Consider the following 22,908-nt stretch of genomic DNA (forward strand, 5'->3'; position numbering starts at 1 on the left):
GTAGCATCGCGCACAACGGAGACGGTTTGGAACCACTGCGGCGGCTCCGCGAGGATAGATTGCAACGCGTGCTGGTGCAGCGAGCCGTGCGTGATGAGATCGCCGCCCCGGTTAGAGCGGGTGGGCACCGCCAGCCCCGATTCGGCATTCGGGAACTGGAATTCGGAGTGTGCCTCAACAAACTCGAGGAGAAGTCCGAGCTTCTCGAGGTTGATGCTGGCATGGAAACGGCCGAAGAGGCCGACCTCCGAGGCGATGAGGCCGGCACCTCTCAGCTGCAACACGAGCTTAGAGATAGCCGAGGCCTTGGTCGTGACCGTGGCACGGTTCTCATCATAGTTTACTGAAACATAGGTCTAAAACATTGGGTTAGAACTTATCTTTCAAGAGCTCGGAAGTGTGGGGGAGGTGCTTACTTCAGGGAAGCTGTTTACAATACGCTTCAGCTCCTCACCACTCTCAGCGGAGTTCCATGCGGCGCTAAGAGACTTAGACGGTTCGGTGGCCTCGTCTTGGGCATCGACAGCGGTACCGATCAGCATAGCCAGTCGCACGGCAACAGCAGCGTACTTCTTGAACTGCTCGCTGTTACCAGAGCTAGAAACAGCAAAGGCACTTAGAAGTCCGGTGCAAAGACCAAGAGTCTCTCTATCTATCTTAGATGTAACGAATGGGTCGACATGTTCTCCCTCGGTGCTGTTACGCAAGAAGGTGGCATATTGAGTGAGATGAGAGACGATCACGAGAGGGATGAGAAGCTTGTTCGGGAGGGGAAAGGAGGTTTCGAGTGGTCGCCCCGTTCGGAAAGCATCGCTCAAATCCTCCAATTGCTTAAGTCCGGATGCGGTCTTCAGGCTCGGGATAGAGGTCGTAAGGGACTTCCAAATCTGAGGGAATTCGGCAACGGTGTCGATGACCCAGCGGAAGTCCTCGTTCTCAACGACGCTCTTGCGAACTTGAGCAAAGGCAGCCTCATCGAAAGACAAAGCGAGGGGGCCAAAGAGTAGGACGGTAGGCCCAGGCAAAGGGCCACTTGGACGTTCTCCCATATCGACCATTGTGAATATGTGTGGATATTGTTATTGTTAAAAAGGAAGTTGAGTTAAGGCTAACGAATCGAGTGTTGAAATTCGCGTTACGTGGATAGTCTATCAGACAGCCTTGTCCATAGCACGTCAAAATGATATGAGGCTATGATCTAAAAGTTGAAGATGTTGGGATGATGGGTTTTGTGGTAAGTGAGAGAATGACACCCAACGTCAATGATGGTCGCGATCGTGAGACCACGGGAAGTTACAAATCTATAAGGGGTAGATGAGAAGGAGAAGAAGCTGCTCGACTGCTGATATTTTTGAGAAGGCCAGACGCCAACATCGAGCAATACATATACTAAGACAACTATCACGGCTGATAGATACGGCAAAATGGAACACAAAGAATCCCCTTGCGAGTAATCGCCTTACCCTCGGCCATGGAGAAAGGCAAGACGTTGCATCTATCGCCTAGGCTTATCGCTAACACTGTGTTTCACAGGAAGGCTGTACATGTCAACGGGATGTCAGTATAAGCAACTGCCTAGCCGAAATCACGCAAAAGGCGAAAAGGTGGATGGAGGCAAACTGCGAGCCAACCAAGTTCTTTCTCGTGCCCTGCCCGTTCATCCACTCGTCCAGAACCTCACGAGCGGCGCGAGATAAGAAAACACGTGCGAAAGTTGTACCGAAGGAATCTCATCAAGGCAAAGGTCCCGCAAAAACGGGGCCAGAACGTGCCGCTGGCGCTACTGCAGTTAGCTCAGATTCTGGAATTCAATGAGGTGCTGTATAAAAACTCCGACCAGATCTAAGCAAGAGTTCTCGAAGTCAGCCCAGGTATTCATGACAGACGATCCTCCGAAGAACCACTTGCTCGAAAGAGAAGGAATGCGGACCTATTTTTGCGCGTTGCTATATCTTGGGTGGCGTTTCAGATTCTAAGGAATATTCTATGGCCTCTTCGAATACCCAAGGTCTGATTTTGGATTTTGTCATGGCTCCTTCGCCGTTGTACCATGTTTTCCTAGGAAATCGCCTAGGTCGGGTCCTCAGAAGATGAGAAGTTCACTTAGCGTGCGGCGTCGCCGTGGCATATAGCCTACCGGCATAACTCTCAAAACGATTATATAAGCCATGTATGCCGTTGCTTGGCGTTGTATGGTGTTGGTGTTGGTGTACGTGGATAGGGGTGGCTGCTCGTTGATTATAGGGTGGGATTAACCTAAGCGGATTTAGGAAATCCAGCGGAAATTTCAGCCGCAAGCCTGGCATCTACGCCCTGTTCCGCAAAGAGTTGTGATTGACCGTCTCGGCCGTGATTCCGTGGCTGACGCATAGCTCGGTGACGGTAAAAATCGCCGGGGGCGAGTTACTCCGGCTCTTATTTCAAGTGTAAGCTAACATAGTGTACTAAGTATCACTAATGCCTTCAATCTGTACTATTCCTTGTTACTAACGCCAAGTTCCGCGACCAGCATTCCTGGTAGTTATGATTGATTGAGTACGCTGAAACAGGTTTCTATAGTGGGTGGTCATCACTGCCTTAACTATTATCATGACTCAGCTCTGCTCGACGCCGTGCCACCTAGAACCCCGTCGGGAATGTTTTGCCGTCGATTTACTTGATGCCAAGTACTTTTAGGAGTTTGTAAGGCCTCACGCTCGTCCCATTGTACGGTATTCCCGGCGGTCCCCATCGTACGTTCGGAGTTGTAAAGTCCATTGTGTCACAGGTTTAAATCTAGCGTCTTAGGTTAGTTTATCTCAGCAATAACCCTTCCGTGGCCCCTTACGAGAGCTCAATTAAAAATCATTACTTTATCAAACTTATCCCACCATGCCTGGAATTGTTGAAGAGTCTCCTATCGAGATAGCCATCGTTGGCGGTGGCATTATCGGCCTCTGCCTCGCAGCCGGCCTCATCAAGCAAGATGTCAAGGTTAAGGTTTACGAACAAGCTAAAGGCTTCCGAGAGATCGGCGCCGGTATGGCCTTCACGGCTAACGCTATACGATGCATGGGATTGATGAACCCGGATATTGCCAGTGCTCTCAGATCTGGTGGCTCCGTCGCCACATCTCTAGATAAGGACGATCCGAACGATTACTTACGATGGACTGACGGATACAACAAACGTCGAAAGGACGACCCCACGTACCAACCACTTCTCTACAAGATCGATGCTGGGTACAAGGGATTTGAGGGCACTCGACGTGATCAGTTCTTAGAGGCATTGGTGAAGGTTATACCCCAAGATATTGTCGAACTCAAGAAGCGTTTGGATACCATTGAGGAAAAGGGTCCAGATGGGAGGGTCCAGCTCAAGTTCACTGATGGAACGACGGCGGTGGCCGATGCCGGTGAGTTCATGTCGTCCACTTTTAATCGATTGTTTATCCAGGCAGATTTGCTTAACGATGCTGATGCAATTATAATTCTGAAGTTATTGGGTGCGATGGTATCAAGTCGCGGGTTAGGGAAATCATGTTCGGAAGTGATAACCCGGCCTCCTATCCGCATTATACCCACAAAGTCGCATATCGCGCCCTGGTACCGATGGAGAAGGCGATCCAGGCCCTAGGCGAGTACAAGGCCAGAAACCAGCACAACCACGTGGGCCCCAACGCCCACCTAATCCACTACCCCGTCGCCAACCAGACGATGGTCAACGCGACGGCCTTCCTCTCCGACCCCAACGAGTGGCCGGACGACAAGGTGACCGTCATGCCGGCTCTGCGCAAGGACCTCGAGGAGTCGTTCGCCGACTGGAACCCCCGCCTCATGGCGCTGATCCAGCACTTCCCGGAGAAACTAGATAAGTGGGCCGTCTACGACACCTGGGACTTCCCCGCCCCCTTCTTCAACAAGGGCGTCGTCTGCCTCGCCGGCGACGCCGCGCACGCGTCGAGCCCGCACCACGGCGCCGGCGCGTGCTGCGGCATCGAGGACGCGCTGTGTCTCGTGACGCTGCTCAGGCAGGTTAAAGCCTCGCTGAGGGGGGGAGAGGGCTCGGCGGCGACGAAGAAGGAGGCGCTGACGTCCGCGTTCGAAGTTTACAACGGGGTCCGGCGCACGCGCAGCCAGTGGCTGGTCAACAGCAGCCGTCGCGTGTGCGACCTGTACCACCAGCCGGAGTGGGGCCACGAGCAGAAGTGGATCAAGGCCGAGACGTGCTTCGAGGAGATCAAGGACCGGTCGCTGAAGATCTGGCATTTTGACTATGATGGCATGATTAAGCAGACGGTCGAGGAGTACGCGAAGAAGGTGTCCTCCTCGAAGGCGGGTGCAGCGAATGGCAAGGCGAACGGGAATGGGAATGGGACTGCGAAGGTTGGTGGTCCTGTTGCTGCTCCTGCTACGGCTGTTCCGGTTGCGGCGAATTAGGTGGTGAATTGTATATTTAGCTTAGTTTTGTCGTTTTTTTGCTAATGTCAACATTATGAATTTTCCTGATACCTACTTTTATTATGAATCGCAAGTGTCAAAGGATCTGTGTTCCTCCCTAGGTTAACTTTTACAAGTAATTGAACCCCCGAATCTCTTTGTTCGTATCGTATTTCAACATCAGGCCGAGTCGTATATCATACATTTTCTTTCCTTGCCGCCTAAGGAAAAGAGTAAGCGAGCTGACAAATAGGTATCACCAATAACATGCTTGAAGCTATTTCAAGACAATCAAGTTGGGATGTGAAGCTATCTTTCGGAGAGACACATCAGGAGCACGTGGTACAGATGCAATGCCAAACCCGCATGTTGTTACACAAACCCCTGAGATCGTCAACGCAGTTATCCGGGGTACATCAAAGCCAAGCCTTTTGAATATGGAGATGAAGGTTCCGATTTCGGGTGTTGTTCTCTTTCTGTCATCACCCATATTGCGTTACTAGGCGCCGTGGCGCATAATATTCTACTTATATAATCTACCTGCCTAACGCAATATTGATTTATTATTGATTCATACTTCAAGCTCGGCTCCTTGCCATATTTAAGTAATGTACGATACTGCAAGTCAGGTCGACTGCATTTTGGTAGCTAAACGACGTCAGACGTGTAAAGTACATAGTAAGCACTAACACTGGATCGGGAGGCTAATTGGCAAGAGTAACGCCGGCCCTATAGAGCTTATACCAGCTACATGATGGTATCACGGGAATCGCTTATCGTGACGCGTTAGCTAAGACTCAAAATAGTTCATTCTCGGTAGGGCGAGGTTTGTGATTGGTAGGCTGTGGATGAGGTTTACGAACATACCTACCCTACTTGAGAGGCAAGTAGGTAAACACGCGAGATAGAACCCTGACTCTTCGCTCGGATTTATCACCTAACTTTTCCGAGGGAACCGATATCTTTCTTGCTGAAGGTGCCTGGAGTTGGGTAGGTAATCTACGGTATATCAAAGACTCCGGGGGAGCATTACAGTAATAAGCTGTCTAGAAGAGCTGAGGCTAAGCCACTCCAGCTCCTTCAGCTACGCGTTCAATGAACGGCAGTCATCGTGTCACTTTCCCACCATGGAACTTTTCGTGACGATCGCATATCAAACTGTTCTGAATTCTTAGAATAGTAACGGCACCACGAGGCCATGCGAATACCTCTCCGCAGATATGGGATCTACGGGCCAAGCTTTTTCTAACAATCGGGTGAAACGGTTTCATGATAAAGCTGAGTAATTTAGGATTCTGACTGCATATAAGAAATCCAAAGATGATACGCTAGAAAGCTTCTAGATTACCTACAGATTACTGTCCTAGAGGCTGAGGCTCGCTCGGGCACTTGATGCCTACGGTCTATTATCTCGGCAGGTAAGCACGTATTCTAGGGATCCCTGGTAAAGCATGGCAAACCGCTAAGCTTTCTGCACCATGGCAATCTCACCCCCATTCTGCATATCTCGCCGGATACCTAGTTTATTAGTCGAATTAGCCATAAATTCACGCAGTTTCTTTAATGATAAGGAGTGTGGAACTTCATTCATTTTTCTCTTTGCCATTTCACACTAAAGAAATTTCGTTCTCAAAGTTCACGGCATTGAAAGATAGGAAGGGCATAGCATATCGTTATTGCAAGGATTCAGCTAGATCTTCCGCCCGTAGCGCCCCTCGGATCCGAGCTCCTGCAGCCTGTAGCCGAAGAGAGCCACACTAAAAACGCCGAGAAGGTGGGTCAGAATAAGAACACTGAGCTGTTCCTTGTTTGTTACTCACCCTATCAATTTACACCAAATTGTGGCCTACGAGTTACCTGGATAGAAAATACTACACAAGCCACTACACCACTCACTTGGCCAGCTTACGTAGGTAGGTACGAGATATCTCAGTACCATCAGAGGTAGGTAAGATTACACAGGATCGAGTTCACGCATGTAAGCCCCAGCCGGAACCGGGTGAACGTTTACACATTGCTAAATATGATCACGCGAGTCTGGAAGTCTGGAAGTCTGGGGTGGACTGCACAAAGGTACCTACTAGTCTAAGTTTGGGCCTGATGAACATAGCACGGAATAACCAGTTCAGGGATTTGCAGAGAATTACTAGGAGCATAGTAGAGCCTGAAGGCTTAATTTGACCAAAACCCTTCAGCTTCACGGTTATTAGCTACCTACATAGCACCACCTCGAGGCCTAGTGACAGCGCCACCCACGACCTTAATCCTTTCCTAGGATAGTCGACGCCTTCGAGTTTCTCCGTTACTTGCCATCGACGCATAGAATTTGCACACTCCTAATTACGTTTGTTTTGTTTCTTTGCTATGGTAGCTTTCGGCTGTGAATTCGCACGCAAAAGCGGCCCCCCTCGAAAATCATCGTATGGTTACAGGGATCAGGTGGTTCCAATGCCACATGGCTTTCCTCTCGATCTAGGGGCGCTGGGCAGTTCGCTGTACCGTGTTCCTGATCCTGACGAGCAGTGCCCCTGAGAGTAGTATGCCTCTTTTCTTCGAAGACACGGGTAAGAACCTTGACAGTAGCCAAAGTGAAGATAGATATCAATGAGTATATATATGTGCCAAGCCCGCTCAATTTTGAAGATGCCGTTGAATCAAGCTTGTTCCTCACTCCCAGTCAAGCCGCATACTCATCATCATCACTTCTAGTCTGTATCAACTTAGACATCTTCCACAATGAAGTCGATTACTCTGGGTATCAACCTCTCTCTCGCCGCCTCGGCTTTGGCATACAGGATTAACGCCCAATGCCAAAATGCTCAGGTGATAACTCGCGATGTTGCCATTGTTGGTGGCGGCGCGACGGGTACCTACGCGGCTCTCAACCTGAAGGATGAAGGCAAATCCTTTGTCATCGTCGAGCGTAAGAGTTACCTAGGTGGCCATACGGCTACCTACCACGACCCTACGACCGGAACGCCCATCAACTACGGTCTGCAGGTTTACTGGGACAACCCGAACTCTCGCTACTTCTTCAACCGCCTGAACATCAGCGTCTCCCAGGGCACATTCCCGTCTAGCAAGGCCTCTTTGTACATCGACTTCACCGACGGCACACAGCTCACTAACTACTCCGTCCCCACCATCAAGCAGGACTACATCAACGAGCTTCACAAGTACCCTTACATCGAGAACGGCCTTGAGCTCCCTGACCCGGTGCCCGAGGACCTTCTCCTGCCCTGGCAGGAGTACATGGACAAGTTTAACCTCACCGACGATGCTTACTCTACGTACTCGCGCCCCGCCGCGACTGGTGATCTGACTAAGACCCTCGCCCTCTACGTGTTTAACAACCTCAACACCGTCATGATCGAGGAGGAGGTTGACGGCAAGACTATTGTCAACGCTGACGGCGACTACGGCGAGCCTTATCGCGTCGCCCTGAACGAATTCGGCGACAATGTTCTCCTCAACTCTACCGTTACCAGCGGTACTCGAGGCAACACGACGTCTGACGGTGTCACACTCTGCGTATCAACCCCTCAGGGTAACAAGCAGATCGTCGCCAAGCAGCTCATCTTCGCCGCTCCCCCCGTCATGGAGAACCTCGGCGTCTTCGGCCTGGACCAGAAGGAAGAGGCCATCTTCTCCAAGTTCGCCGGCGGTATGTTCTACACCGGCGTCGTCACCAACATCGGTCTGCCCGCCAACAACAGCTACGTGAACCGCGGCGCCTCGACCGATTACCACGTATACTCCGTGCCCGGCAACGTGATGTTCAACCCGACCAAGGTCGAGGGCACGTACTACTACTGGTACACGTCGCTGGAGCCCATGACCCAGCAGCAGGTCGAGTCGGCGACGCGCGACACGCTCAAGCTGCTGCAGAAGAGCGTCAAGGGCTCGAGCACGGAGGCGGAGCCGAACTTCGTCGCGTACAACAGCCACGCGCCGCTGCACCCCACCACGGACGCCGACTCCATCCGGGCCGGCATCTACCGCGACTACTACAACATCCAGGGCTACCGCAACACCTGGTACACCGGCTCCCTCCTCGTCACCGGTTCCCCGCAACTGTGGAACATCACCGCTCAGCTCCTGCCCAAGATCATTGCCGCCGCCTAGAAGTAGAGGATCGCCGACCAAGCGGTAGATGAGGCTACCATAAGCAGCTACATGTTGGCCACATATGTTATTATATGTCACTTGACGCAGCCATGTATATGCGAGCTATCACTCACTAACATACATACCTACATACTTAGGTACATACATACACACATACCTACCTTATACTACTTCCTGTAAAAACATTCATTGCTATTTTTGCGTTATGACGAAACTTACCTACTTAGGGTTAGAAATTCAAGGAAAGAATAAAATGTCTTGGCGTTTATATTAGAAAGCGGGTGTCGCAGCGAAATTACATATTTGTACTTACCCACGTACATATTTAATATAAAGAAAAACAATATCTCCAAAACCCCCCCAATTCCCCCCCTTCCCCCTCCCAGCAAAAAAAAAAAAGGCAAAATCGGGAAGTTTGAATGTGAGACAAATCTCCAAAGATCGTGCTCCCCCCCCTCCCTCTCCCCCTCCCCGTTTCCGTTTCCGTTTCTGTTTCTCCAAATATTGAAACACCCAACCCAAGACAAGGGGAAGCCTTGGCCACTTTCGGTCAGCCCTATCTCTAGGTGCAGTGGCTTTGTGATGGGTTCCGTGGGGCTGCATGGTAGGTCCAATCGTGCGCACCAACCCGATCTGACTATGCACCTGCGAGGCACAGGCTGACAGCTACGCATAGTAGGTACGTAGGTACATATATGCTGATTTGATTGATATGCAGGAGATGTTTTGTGGTCAGTGAGACAAGCTGGTGAAGTTGCGAGTAGTACGTAGATTGTTCAAGATACCTAGGTAGTCTAGGTCACAGCCTCTGTGTAGCCGCTGTTGGGTGTACCTACAGTTCGGTATATGCAGGCGGTAGAGGTGGCATATCGTGCATCTACATACACATGTAATACCTTAGGCTACTTGCTAATGGTTATAGATCGAGTCGTGCTGTCTAGAGCTGAAAATCAAGTTATTACCAACACTCATCTCTACATCACTACATCTATGCAATTTTACATCTTGGCCTCGACATCTCTGCTTCTCACTTGCTCCTTTCCGACCACAGATAGGAGGAAGAGCGGTGTATGGCTGCGTTATGTCTGTCATCTGCAATATAGCTAATGGAATGCTACGAGACGGCGGATGCAGGCGAATGAGATGAGTGTCTGTGCAGCGTGATCCTTAGGGCCGATTACCCGCCCTGTTCGAAAACAACCACGTCTTGCGAGCTCACCTCGCAGAACACAATCACCTACCTACACATTGAGCCGCAGTCATGATACGATCGCTGCATAATGCTGTTTCCAGAAACGCACGATGCTGAATCGAGAAACGTTGGATCTTAGACAGCGGGAACTAAAACCGAGACATCAATCACGAGGGGTTCGTGAGAATGCTGGAATTGAGGCTTATACCATAAGGCTTTGCTAATTCGGCCGTAGGGGCCCCGCTTTCAATCTCCGTGGCCATCGGGAGAGGCATATGTATAATCGTCCGTCTACGCTCGTCTGGTATGGATCCAATTTACCTACATGATTTGTAAGTCAGATAGGTAGCCGTGCGTTGCGATCCTCTTGAAGTCCCAATTGTGCAAAGTGGGCCATCCTTCGTGCGCAACCCGTAATGTAAGAAATGAAGAAATGGGATGGAGACCGGGGAGTGAAACATTGACACCTCTGGGACCTTTCGCTTCACGGTCCCGAGAAACGATGAACTCTTAAATTACTAACTAAATAAACTAAACGGAAATAAAAGCATCGGATATCGAATGTTTACCTAATGACGTTCCGTTTAAGTACCTAGGTAGCCGTGTGCTAGTTCACCTAGTCCCAACCTTAGAGTTAAGGTTAAACAAAGTTTCAACGGCCCGGCCCAGTAGTGTTCTTCACCGTACTAAGACCAACAACCTTAAGGTTATACATAGGTACTTACATAATACATATGTAGAGGTGCGTATCTGATGTATTGATTAATGCGCCGCCGCAATGCGTCTTAACATCGGCGCCATCGTCGACTTCAGACCCCGACGGCGCGGTACCAAACAAGATCTCCACCGATGCCATCTTATCTACGCCGATCATTCTTTTGCCTCTTCCTATTACCCGCTATGCAATATGTAGTGTATGTCCAACGAGAATAAAAAGATAGATTGGGCGGTTTGCCGCTTACGTAGCGTCTTACATGGCGCCCCGTACATACGGTACTCTAGTGTAGGTGCCGCACAAAGGGTCCATCCCAAAGGTTCAGAACTGCCACACAATGTTCCAGCTCCCGTAATCAGGGTCCTCTATCTCTTTCTCCCTCTCCCTCTCGACCTATCCACTATGTACGTTGTCTACCGCTTCCTTCCAAGCTCCGAAGGAGCAAGGAGCCGAGGTATTACCTAACTCTTCCGCCCGTCCTTCCTCGCTACGTAAGCGAAAGAGAAGTGAGATGGATCGCACGCACGAGCGCACATACACGAACGCGAAAATCGCTGTTGGGAGCTTTTATCTTTCCGTAAGCAACAGCGCGATATTACCGGAAAGGAATAATGGGCAAAGGAACTTTCCCGATGTCGGTTCTAAAACAACTTACAAATCCCTCCCCCCGGCAATTGAACCCGGCCGTTTTTTTATCTTGTTACGCACGTGTCTAGCTACCTACCTGCTTAGGTATTGAGCATCGTAGCATCGTAGGTAGGCAGAGTAGTTCGTGATGGATTGATATCGCTGTTGCTCGGAGATCGCAAACGGCTTCCTTTGTCAGTTCCTAAATTTCAAGGTATCTACTTACCAGGCAGAAGGGCCTCGTAATTAGTACATAGGGCACTAATTACGAGGCCCTTCTGCCAGGTAGGCTCCTACGATAACAATCACCTGATCGTAGCTACCTCCCGCATATGTCTGTGTTGGAAATCCAACGACGGAGTGGACGTACGCGCAAGTGGGACGAATCTCGGAATTGCAAAAGAACCCATTTGTTCACCCAGATACTGAAACCGATTTGATCCCGCGAATTTCCTACCACGTGTAGGTATATCTATAAGGATTCTTAGGTAATTTTAGAGCTAGATGAGGCCAGCCACAGAGCCGTCCACGACGACGATCTTACGGGTCCCACAATAAAGAAGCCTTTCGAAGTCCGAGGCAACCCGGAAGCATATTCTTAGGTAAAGAGCTTATTACGACAACTAGCCTTACCAGGTTCTCCGTCCCTCCAATTAGTACTAAGTTAGTTCGGGATCTTTAACGTTGGTCTATGCGGCGATCGTGCCAAGGGTATGAGGCTGGAAACATAAAGGCGCAGAGGCGTACGCGTAAGTAAGGTAGGTATCTGTAACTCTCTTTCAATTGCATTCGTCTCGTGACTATTTACTCTATCATGTTGTTGCTATTTATACTGTATCCCTGATATATGGTCATCATTAAAAATCACCCATCCGGAACGCTCGTATTGTACTGCCCAGCGGTGGTGTCCGCTCTTCGTGATAACCCATTCCTAGACGCCTCCCCCCAGTAAGTACAGTGCCACAAACCCGTAAACACCAATGCTTGAGCATTTAACAGATGCGATTCTTGTAAGTTTGGTCGCACCAAATAATTATGTTGGTGACGACGTGCCGCGAACATGCCCAATGTCGCACCCCAACCACCGTGACCAATTATACAGATTCAACAGAACATAAATGGCGTAATACATGTTTTTTCTCGTAAACATTCCCTACTACCTGGAGTAGGCTCCGAGTCCTGGTCCAAGATTACTAAAACTCATTAAACCATGCATGGCTTCAGTGATCTCCTGAAGCTGCTTGCTGTATGTATCTCCCAATTCGTGATAAGAAACAAAAAACTCTGCACATAGAGATAGTGGTATCGGTGTAAGAGGATGCACCTGAGCGGAAGCTGTCAGCATGTGGCTGATATGAGCGGTGGAGATGGCGGCGACCCTAGTAATGCAGGACTTACCTTGAAGGAATTTAATTGAGATAACTTATTAGTCAGATTCACGATCTCTTTAGCGGCTAACGTCGATTGCCTCGTATAGTCTGCTAAGATCGATCTCTTCTCTTCTGTGGGGTGGATTACCGACTTCAACAATTGGTACATGTAGAGGACCGTCGTCCGCCACATCATGCTGATGAAAAGTACCATAGGGTCCGCCTCCTGCACGGCGGTGGGGTAGTTTAACGAGAAAACATCCATCCGTTGTATGAGGATGGCGTTAATCCATTCGTGTCGATCCCAGAAATCCCTTGACTCGTTGAGATAGATGTTGTCCACCATGGATTGTTGTCGATGAGATAGTGCACGCCCGATGACAGTGGCCACGACGATACTCTCAGTAAATGTCGAGGCGACGATAGCATCTCTCGCAGTAATTGCCTCCGAGAGGAAGCCCGTTAAAGTGGGCTGCTCATTTTGAAAATCTATTTCCGGTGCCGGCAGGCGGATTGTGCTCTGGGTACAAGGATGAGTGTCAGCACTAAATCGGCACTAGAACGGAGCTGAGGAGGCTGCTTTACCATTACCTGTTCGCTGAACGTCATTGGCGAGTTATTCCTGACACTAACAAATCGATCCAGGCAGTAAGCCAGCCAGAACGTCCTCCTCTTCTGCTCAGCATCGACCCAGTCGGTTTGTGCTAGGTTAACATCTGTCCCGTCAGAATATTGAAGCCAGTTGAGTTGGATCAGCCTGAACGCGCGGCCAGCGCTTATCCAACCTCGACTGAAATCAACACACATGAATTCGTGGATAGCTAGGAGCATCCAGGCTTGGACTTGTTCCATATCAGTCATCGCAAGGCCCATGCTTCTAGATTCGAGGTTCTCGAGGGCTCGCCGGGTATAACGGTATAGAGAATCCCCGATATTTTGGTAATGCGCCGATACGGATGCGGCAAGGGTCCACATAGCATATCGGAGGCAAGACTGTGCCTCCGTCTTCGCCATGCTACGCGCCCACGTGAAGTACCGCCGTTGATGTAGGACGGGCGCAAACGAATGCACCCTGTCGAAGTAAAGCTGATCTCTGTTTTAAGGTTAGGGTGGCAGGATAGAGCTGAGTTTAGTGTACTAACAAATCTGCTTGCATCAAATTTGAGATGTTGATACCGTCCAACCCATCTGAAAGCTCCGACATTTTCCGGCCTAGAACTACATCCGAAAAAGCCACTCCATCAGTTGGGGTTTCGAATCCTTGTATGGGCGACGTCGAAGCGTGGACTGATCCTCCGTCTAACGAAGATCCACCAGACGCTGTGCCGGGCGCTGTCCCTTGGCATAAGTCGTGAAGAGCAGCGTCGTCGTCAGTCGTAATTGGGAAATCCCAGGACAATGGTGGGTGATCAGTAAATGTCATTCCATCAATCGTAGTATCTTCCGGGGAAATGGTGATCGTATTAGTGTTGCTATTTTGATTTTGCTGCTGCTGCTGTTGCTGTTGGAGAAGGGTTCCTTCAAGAGTGGCTAAAGAAGGTCATAGCGTTAGCATGATATCGCTCATGAGTTATATCAAAGTTGTTTACTGGTACTTCGAGTCTCAACTCTAAGCGGCAGTCAAGAATCCATTGTAAAATTGAGCAAATAACATACCGATGCGAGCTTGCAGTGCTTTTAGATAGCCTCGCTTAGGGCCTCTAGGCGGGCGGGGCGTTGTGACTTGGCATTGTACACCCGATGAGAGGCAGAGACCACAAGAAGGTTGCTGACGATCACAGCGGACTTTACGACGACGACATTCTTCGCAAGCTGTTAAGTAAGAGAAGGTTAGTAAAAGCCATTAGCCCGGCTTGCTTCGTTATCAATGGAAAGCTAGGAAATATCATTACATACCTGCACCTGGATTTTGTCGTGCTGGAGGCGTCGACGACTTGACGCTTAGATCTACTGATTGTGGCATCTTCTCGACCTGGATTGAAGCTTTGCTTGGTCACGTAGTCGACTAAGCTTGATCGATACCAAGTAATAGTTCTGGGACACGGCTGTTTATAGAGATCGATAACAAAGATTCCACTCAGCTGACTACAGCTCGGATGAGAAAAAGAAATTGCAGTTGCGAGAAGCAGGTATATATCTGTGAAAGATATGTCGACGGCCCTTTTGAGACGCCGCCGAGAAATTCAGAGCGCCCTGCGGCCTATAATCACTGTTCGCTAAGCTGCGAGACGGGTTACCAGAGATACATAGCCTACCTACACGAGTCCTAACGAGTATACTCTTGGTCAAGCCTCTGTACGATGCCGATTGGGTTAGGTCTGGACATGTGGTTTCAGGGGGCCTGTTGCTGACCCAGGGTCTTACTTGAGCAAAGTACCTAGGCAACGGGTGGCTGACAGGTTAAGCTGGGTTGAGCTTCGCAGGATCCAATCCTGACCCAAGCTGCGCATCTGCCACTAGACAAATTGATCGCCGAGGGATTCAGATGCAGTTCGAGCTGGTTACTACGTAGCAGCGTGGAAGTTTGTAGTCTAGACTCCGCCAAGGTCTAAATGGGAGATGCAAGGCACCTTTGAGGAATACCAGCTTGCTTTTCGAAGTCTCATACCATGTTACACTGCCATGTGCCATCCACGAGGACGAGGACAAAAATGGTAAATATGAGAGTTGGGATGGGCTTCAGGTCGTGCAGATTGTATGCAGACAATCACGTGTTTTACGGCCGCCGTAGGTATGGATGAAAGGGGGTGAGCTTCCAATCGGATTGGCTAGTTGCGTAGGATGTATGTATAAGACGGGCATATTTCGATACCGTCTTAGGTATCCAAGACGCCTAAGGTGAGTCAGCACAGGAACGTCAGGAATATACTAGAAAATGTATGGGTCGCCATTGGTCGGGTCCCCCCTGGCCATGTATCGTGCAGTACCTCGAGAGTAGGGGGTATCCATACACCCAGGGTGTGTAAGCATCAGCACGGTTCCACACGCGTTAGGAATACAGTAGATCCTATAGGTACGGGCTGGCCTATCCATACGCACTATGATGGACGTGTGGGTGCAACTTGATAACGGAGACTTCTAATCCTAGCCGCATATTTCGTGCCATCCATGTGGGGGTTCCAATGGCCTTACAGAGATCGTTGAGGCTCTTTGGTTACGATTGGGGTTTATCTTTAGCCCATTGCATCGTTTGGCGCCTATGATGCGTGATAAACACTTTGGTATTTAGGTAGGACCGATGCTTGATGACGCTACACATCGTCTGCGAGATCCCAATTACAAGGAGTAAAAACTTCGAAATGAGATCCAATTGGGATCCATCCAATAAGTTGTTGCTTCCTGGCTCCGCTAGGAAGGCTGAACAACAGGGCAGTGATGGTCAACTGGATGGAGTAGAAGGGTTATGCGACTGCGTGGCAGACCTGGGGGAGAATAAAAAGGAGGGGAAAGGATCGTCGGATCAATTAATCTACGAGATAACCTCGAGGTTTTTTAAGATTTAAAGTTTCATTTATCCGTCATGGACCCGCTAGTACCGCGTTAAGTCAATAGGAAAGGCATGGTTTGTAGCATAGGGGCAATTGACCTGCCTTAATGAATATAGCGTTATGCTAAATTTATTAGATAATTCATCCTTAGGTCCATACCCACCTAGCACATAATACGAACCAGTTACATCTCGCCCATGGCTACTATAAACATGTGCACTATCTGACTATCTCCACGATTACAAAACTCGAAGCCTTATTCAGCTAGCTGGGACTTAGCCGCACTTCCCGGAAGGTCATGTTGGAAGTATAAGGCGATGAGTAACCAGGTTCACATCCTCTTGTTATTTCGCCGTACAATTGTTGTGACGCCTGAGCTAATCGGATGCCCGGGATTCGATATAGCCACGCAGCCACGTTGCTCCCCGGTCGGCGAAGATAGGCTTAAAATGACCTTTACATGAGCTAACCTAGGGTATCTGATGCATCTTGTGGGACCTGTCACGAACAGGGTCATAGTCGGGAGAGATAACAGCGTCATCCTCGGATCTGCTTAGGTACGCGTAGTTGCGCCCCTCGCGATCAGCTCGTACTCGGCCGGGTGTTACGTTTGGCAAGATGGATGTTATCACCGACCTAGCCCGGAAAACGTAAGAATCTAGAATTCCGTAGGAATCGACTTAGTAAACACGGCGGATTGATCACGGCGGATTAATCATATGGTTGACCGGATGTTTTTTTCCCGGGGTGATTTTGAAATACCTCTCTGAAATACAAGCTTTTGATGCGGCCATTTGTTAAGTAATCCCGAGTCTAAACAATAGTTGAGTTACATAGGCATATTAGATCCTAGCTATGTGGCAATTATCGTCTCGTATGATTAGGGAAGAATAAGGTAGCTTACGTAAATTGGGATATACCATGAGTTTCATCATACTAATTATCCTCGTTTCGAATAGGAAAAATAAAGTATAATCCGTTTCCGTGTTGTGAGAAAAGTGAAGGGTACCTCGGTCCACAATGTTATTGCGTACGCATGGCATTAGGATCTATGTACATAGATGGTCCGGGGTTGATGACACGGTGATTTTAGTTTTACGGCGGTGTTTAATTAAACTATGTTGAGACAGGGTCATTAAGCTTAAAACCTCGAAATACCCAACTCGGCAGTTGACTAAGCGAGGTAAATTCCTTCATGCTTAAATCTCTCATAGACGGTTCCGAATAATGCACCGTCGACTAGAGCATACTATAATCATGCTATTAGCAACGGAATATTAAAAACAAGGAACTTTCGATGATTAACAAGCCAACCGCCTTGTTTAGATGGACGATCTAAACAAGCTTAAAAGCTCCCGCGATTCCCGTTGAAGACATCCATGGGTCTCCGGGTTCTTATAATTTTCCGCAACTTAGTAATGTAGATACATGCTGTTCATAGTATAGAGGCTTTGCATAGAATTGCTCCTTAGCATCGACTGGTAGTCCATTACATACGCGCGTAATTTACAAGGAACCTACCGCGAGCCGAAAGCTTGATTGGTTTAGGATTACCCGTGTGGATATTTAATATACTACTTAGTACCTCTTCCCCATGAAGCTTGTTACAAGTTACTTGAATAGGATTGCTAGCCTGTTCAATTGCCCCATAAAAGGTCCCATTAGCATTTGGGCTTTTGCGGTTCTCTGTAGATCTGTAACTGGGTCACGACTAAATCAGTTCGCATCTTTGTAATATTACTATACCAATAACATATTCCCTAGGATTAGGAGTTCGTTTCACACGCTGCTTCGATCTATTAGAAGCTACTGAACCTAATGACAAGGCTGAGGGCGATCCCCCGAGCTTCCGACCCTGTACCCTGCTAGCATGTGCTCGAGCACATGGCTTAGCGCCTTTTTATTTGGTCGCATCGAAAACAAAGTTACGATCCCTCCCAAAGGTTCTAGGCCCCTGGTTGATCCGGGTCTAGAAGGAGACCCTTTGTTTGTGGCATTCGAGGAGAGAAGGAACGGTAGGAAATATTATCTTCCTTTGTCATTTAAAATTCTTCTCTTCTAGAAACAAATAACCAGCATGCAATGCGAGTAACGCATTCGCCAGGATTTAATCGCATTCGTTTACTGATCGATTAAGGATCGCAAATCGCAGATCACAGCTTACATCAGTCATGTCACAATTACGAGAACTCTCAATATCATTCATGTCTCAACAATTATCTGTAGAGATAATGTATGCCATGTCACGTCGAGCGACGTGACGTACGAGGCTTTTCCGGCAGTGGTTAATGATCCCTACCACTAATCCTTATGGTACCACGTATCCTGTAATGGAGGGGAGGAAATGAGTGTGAAATGGGTGAAATTGAGCCAATACCCGGCAGGTGCCTCCCTGTAGATAATAAGCTTATGTCGAGCTCGGGACTCCGAAAGCTTATTTTCCCCTCGGATTTTGGCTGTTATGTAAGACGGTGATAGGGGGCCAGGGGTTAGGGCAGGTGGGAGTGGGAGTGGGACCCGAATGTGCAGGCATAAAGAGAGGAACCCGGGGGTACAAGTAGAAAAATAAGGTTAAAGACCTGATACTCTCGATTTGACAGATACTAGACGTATTAGCAAAACACACCTCCTACCGATTTCCCCACCCCCACCAACAGCCGACCAATTGGTCCGCCCGAGCTATAACGCTTGCTTCCGGCGAAGCTTGATACGAGTGAAGAATGCCCAGATAGAATTAGGATTAGACGACTACTTGGGGTATATATGCCTGTTGAATCCCACCACAGCTCGGTCCTGGCATCTCGGTTTCCGCCGTGACAGCTCGGGCGAGCTGAGATAATGGAGTTCCGAGTAGCGGATTTTGCCTCACTCTGACGCCAGAAATTACCCGAACAGGCCAAGGCGGCTAGGAGGAAAGCTCTCCCGGGCCCCCGGACGTTGCAGATGACTAACTTAGCATATCACAAGGGGGACACGTACATACATACATACTACAGTACTCATGAGCAGTGAGGCGTACAGATAGCAGATTGCGAGCATGTCATACGAACGCCAAGGCGAGCATCGCACACGATTGTGTCGCGTAACCCCAGATGCCGTCCCTTTTACTTTTCCACCGGATTCTCACCTAAGAATCCGGTGCGTGGTCAAGGAAACGCCAAAGTCTCGGCGCGATCCAGCCATGTCAGCAACGGAATATGACTCGTCGCTCACCGCTTCAAAATCAACCACTTTCGTCTTCTGCTCTATATTGCGCTGACATTCCTCGGCGCATGAACGCGTCCTACAATCTTGATGCGGTGATCGAAATCGACCAATTGATGAATCTGACAAAGTATAATGAGAAACACTGTTTGAGGCGTAGCGGGCATGTGAATCGCGGGAGTCTCCGAGTAACCCTGACGGACGGTCTTCTGGAAGTTCCCATAGGTCCATTCCAAGTGGAACCGGGGAGCTATACTATGTAGAGTATGCGTATTGTACGTCCTCTTCAAAAAGATCCAAAAATTCCATATTGGGACAGCTCGTTCCTAGCCTATTCCGAATTCGGTATGAGACAAGCTCATCTAGCTCATCTAACCCCCGCTGAAAACTTGGAGAGGGTTGGAGATATTATCATGGCATCTGCGGGAGTTGGTTGATTGACATCGTGAGATACTTACTATACTCAACGCGATGCACACTTACCTAGATATGGCTCGTACCCGTACTCGGCCGAATATTTCTCGTAATGGCGCCATCATGTGGCCCCACCAGTTGCCGTCTTATCCCCTGTGCCATATGAGGAGGCGTTAAACGTGTTTATACTAGCTACCGATTGCAGGGACTTTAAAGATCCAATGTGAATCGTAATCTGGAACCATGTCACACATGGTGGGGGATCGGCGTGTAGGGCACTTAATGAAGAGCGTCGTCACCCTTGTAGCCCTAATGCGCATTACTTGACGACCACAACGGCAGAACGGCTAAGTTTCGCGATGCTTTCGGCGTGGCTAGGCCTGTTATGTCGTACGGCATACCATGTCATCGAGAGCTGCACGTAAGGGGGCGGCAGCATGGGAACCCATGGAGAGGATGACGTTGACGGGATTAGTGTAGGCTTTTAAATCTTTGATTTCCTATATAGGTACCAAAACTTTTGTCTAAGGACAAGACCCTAAATGTCTACTGGCACTACCCATCCCGGTGACCTGGGGTATGTGGGTCGCGTGGCGTATGTATAGTAGAAACCCATAAACCCAAATCCCTCGTACATTCCAAACTAACCAACAGTTTCATCTAACATGGGTATACCTCAACTTACAGAGTAACAACGAGCTTGGCTGCCGATACGCCCTTCTTCACGAGATCGACAGCCTCCTGGATCTTCTCGACACCCTTGCCAACGATGATAGGCTCAGGGGCTGGGACATAAGTACCAGCCGCCAGTGCCGCCGGTAGGAAGTCGTTGTAGATAGCCTTTCCAACAAAGTTGTCCTTTAGAGTGGTTCCAAAGATGGAGTACATCTGGACACCCTCTGGGGGCTCGGGCCAGCCCCGCTTGGTGGAGGCGACAGCCTTAACACCCTCCGACTTGGCTAGAACCTGTTGGAGGATGCCCTGGGGAGCGCCACCAATGCAGTCGAGGGCACCAGCGCTGGTCTTGCCCTTCAAGGCGTTGATAAGATCGTCCTGGACGGTCGGGCTAGCGTAGTCGAAGACCTGGCTGGCACCGAGCTTCTTGACATACTCGAAGTTCTTGGGAGAGGCAGTGGTGATGACCTCATAGCCAGAGTTGACGGCGAGTTGGATGGCGTTGCTGCCAACGGCGGAAGCACCACCCCAGACGATGAAAGTCTTGCCGGTAGGCTTCTGTGGGGGAACTGTGGGGAGTTGGAGCTTGAGGTGAGTGTCCTGGTAGAGAGCGCATGCAGCGGTAGACATGGCTAGAGGGAGAACAGCAGCTTTCTCGTAGGCAATTTGGTCGGGCAGATGGGTAGCCATATTGGTCTGCACAATGGTGTATTCTTGGAAAGCGTTGTCCTGGTCACGCTTAGTGGCCATACCGACGGCGTGGCCAACAACACGGTCGCCAACCTTGAAAGAGGTGACACCGGGACCGACAGCAGCAACAACACCAGCAACATCCTGACCAAGCATGGTAGGGTAGTTCAGGGGCCACCAGCCGGCAGCTTGGAGAGAGCCATCGACGGGGTTGATGGCGACGGCGTGGTTCTTGACAAGAATCTCGTTAGCCTCAGGGGTCCACACAGGAGCGGGCTCGACCACAAAGGGGTGGCTCTTGGCCGCTTTGATCCAGGCAGCGTTATTGGTGGCCGACATCTTGCTTCTGGTTTGCGTAAAGTATCTAAGTTGTTGTGTAGAGTTTTTAGAAGATAAGCGAGGTGAGTATATAATAAGATTGCTGCTGTTGTTGTTGTAGCTGTTGATGGTGAGGAGTGAGGATACTGAGAGAATTCTTGGATTGAAATGGCGGCTGACGCCAAGTCTTAAGAATGTTTGCGAGAGCTGGCCGCTCGGAGACATGATGCTGAGAGACAAGGGTGATGTCACTTGTCGTTTTCTTTCTGTTTGTCAGTAGTTTTGCAGTGAATTGGGCTGCCTTGCTGCTTTCTTGTGATAGATGAATTACTATCTGAGACGTATGTACGAGATCGCTGCAGTCGGAAGAATGAATGCACACGAATGGGGATGCAATCTATACGAATACCTCCGCCGCCGAGCTGAATCCACAGGCATCAAGCGTAAGCACGGCGGCGATATTAAGCCGATACTTCCATTTGCTCGAATTCCTTGCGGCTCGTAGTTAGAGATCGGAGTACACTCGCATCAAGGCTGTGCGCCTGCCTCGTCTTCCTACGCTACGACTGTAAGAAATTAGGAAAGCAAAAGAGCCTCGGTTAGGCTGAAGGATCAAAGATCGAAGGTCGTAGATACCAAAGATTGATAAGACGAAACCGGCTCCTGTCCTATCGAATAAGAATGGCAATAAGATGTTGTGTAAGTGAGGATCCAATAGGATGAATGGGTTGAAGAGTAAGACTTGCATACTCTTATGTCCGAGCCGGCGGGGTTACCGGGATCCAAATTCGTCACTTCGGATCTCGGAGATTCGCATAATGCGGAATAAGGTTAACTTTAGTGATCCAATCAAGTTAGACCCGACCTAACGGCTGTGTAGCTGACGGCTAAAATGTAACCCCAAGCCGCAGATTAGGTTTCATTCTAAGCGCAAAACTCGCATTTAAGGATCAAGGATCACGGCACTAAAGCTATCCGCATTTGTACTAGGAGCTAGCCAAGGCTACCTAGGCCTTTGTGCTACTAGCTAAGTATCTAAGTACATGATCAAGTGTAAGATAACGGGTTTAATTTAAGGTATGACCAGAGCGCACGTGATGTTACTAGAAGACTACTAGGTACATAGTACTAGCAGATTAGGTGTCTCACTCACTCTCGATTTCCGAGGTACGGCTCGGAGTTTCCATTTCAACTAGCTTCAACAATCTCACCTACCAAGTTTAATCAGGAATACTTCCAAGGACAACCAAAAACGACTTTGACAATATGACAACGGGAAGAGATGAAAATTCTCGCTAAGTACACGAGTTAATACTTGGAAGGCGTTTCAGCTCTTCCCCCAGGTATGGGACGCCTAGGTCCCTTGGTGCGGTAGGTACAAAGAATGCCAACGGAATACCGACGAAAGCATTGTCATGTAAGTAATAACTACTGTGAGCCATTCGAACCCTGTAAAATTTCTGAAGGTGGTGATGGATGAGTCCTAGAAGTTAGTTCCATCTGATTACTCACACAACTTTTCATTTCCAATAATATACTCGTTCCGCCGCACCTTCAGACAACACACATGATGATCCCTTCGATATAGGATAGACTCACCCGTCGAATTCGAATTTTGTTACTCGACGTAGGTAACAGTTACCTAAGCGCATGATTTGACGTCTTTATA

At 49.1% G+C, this 22,908-nt stretch overlaps 4 protein-coding genes across 4 annotated transcripts; 2 read left to right on the forward strand and 2 right to left on the reverse strand.

Annotated features, from left to right (window-relative positions):
* Positions 1-2,871: 2,871 nt before the first annotated feature.
* Positions 2,872-4,558, forward strand: F4807DRAFT_450197 (FAD/NAD(P)-binding domain-containing protein; the record flags this gene model as incomplete). The annotated part of the gene is made up of 3 exons (XM_048000096.1): positions 2,872-3,394; positions 3,478-4,364; positions 4,541-4,558. The coding sequence occupies 3 exons, from the start codon at positions 2,872-2,874 to the stop codon at positions 4,556-4,558; spliced, it is 1,428 nt and encodes a 475-aa protein (XP_047857725.1).
* Positions 4,559-7,063: 2,505 nt separating this feature from the next.
* On the forward strand, positions 7,064-8,652 carry F4807DRAFT_313818 (FAD/NAD(P)-binding domain-containing protein). Its single transcript, XM_047995100.1, has one exon. The coding sequence runs from the start codon at positions 7,155-7,157 to the stop codon at positions 8,541-8,543; it is 1,389 nt and encodes a 462-aa protein (XP_047857726.1). The 5' UTR covers positions 7,064-7,154; the 3' UTR covers positions 8,544-8,652.
* Positions 8,653-11,843: 3,191 nt separating this feature from the next.
* Positions 11,844-14,140, reverse strand: F4807DRAFT_413296 (uncharacterized protein). Its single transcript, XM_047996857.1, has 4 exons — positions 13,593-14,140; positions 13,036-13,543; positions 12,479-12,970; positions 11,844-12,404 (listed from the first exon to the last, which is right to left on the reverse strand). The coding sequence occupies exons 1-4, from the start codon at positions 13,871-13,873 to the stop codon at positions 12,237-12,239; spliced, it is 1,449 nt and encodes a 482-aa protein (XP_047857727.1). The 5' UTR covers positions 13,874-14,140; the 3' UTR covers positions 11,844-12,236.
* A 5,885-nt stretch (positions 14,141-20,025) lies between these two features.
* On the reverse strand, positions 20,026-21,965 carry F4807DRAFT_413304 (GroES-like protein). Its single transcript, XM_047996858.1, has one exon. The coding sequence runs from the start codon at positions 21,462-21,464 to the stop codon at positions 20,238-20,240; it is 1,227 nt and encodes a 408-aa protein (XP_047857728.1). The 5' UTR covers positions 21,465-21,965; the 3' UTR covers positions 20,026-20,237.
* Positions 21,966-22,908: the final 943 nt, after the last annotated feature.

This window comes from Annulohypoxylon truncatum (genome assembly GCF_022578515.1).
Source record: "Annulohypoxylon truncatum strain CBS 140777 unplaced genomic scaffold F4807scaffold_5, whole genome shotgun sequence".
Lineage (NCBI taxonomy): Eukaryota > Fungi > Ascomycota > Sordariomycetes > Xylariales > Hypoxylaceae > Annulohypoxylon > Annulohypoxylon truncatum.

Bases quoted from the DNA above. Each gene is read 5' to 3' on its own strand.
- F4807DRAFT_313818 (XM_047995100.1), top strand. From the start codon at position 7,155: ATGAAGTCGATTACTCTGGGTATCAACCTCTCTCTCGCCGCCTCGGCT.
- F4807DRAFT_413296 (XM_047996857.1), bottom strand. From the start codon at position 13,873: ATGACATTTACTGATCACCCACCATTGTCCTGGGATTTCCCAATTACG. The intron at 13,544-13,592 runs GTTAGTACACTA...ACCTTAAAACAG, and splicing joins AATTTGATGCAAGCAGATTT to AGATCAGCTTTACTTCGACA. The intron at 12,405-12,478 runs GTAAGTCCTGCA...GCTTCCGCTCAG, and splicing joins CTCAATTAAATTCCTTCAAG to GTGCATCCTCTTACACCGAT.
- F4807DRAFT_413304 (XM_047996858.1), bottom strand. From the start codon at position 21,464: ATGTCTCCGAGCGGCCAGCTCTCGCAAACATTCTTAAGACTTGGCGTC.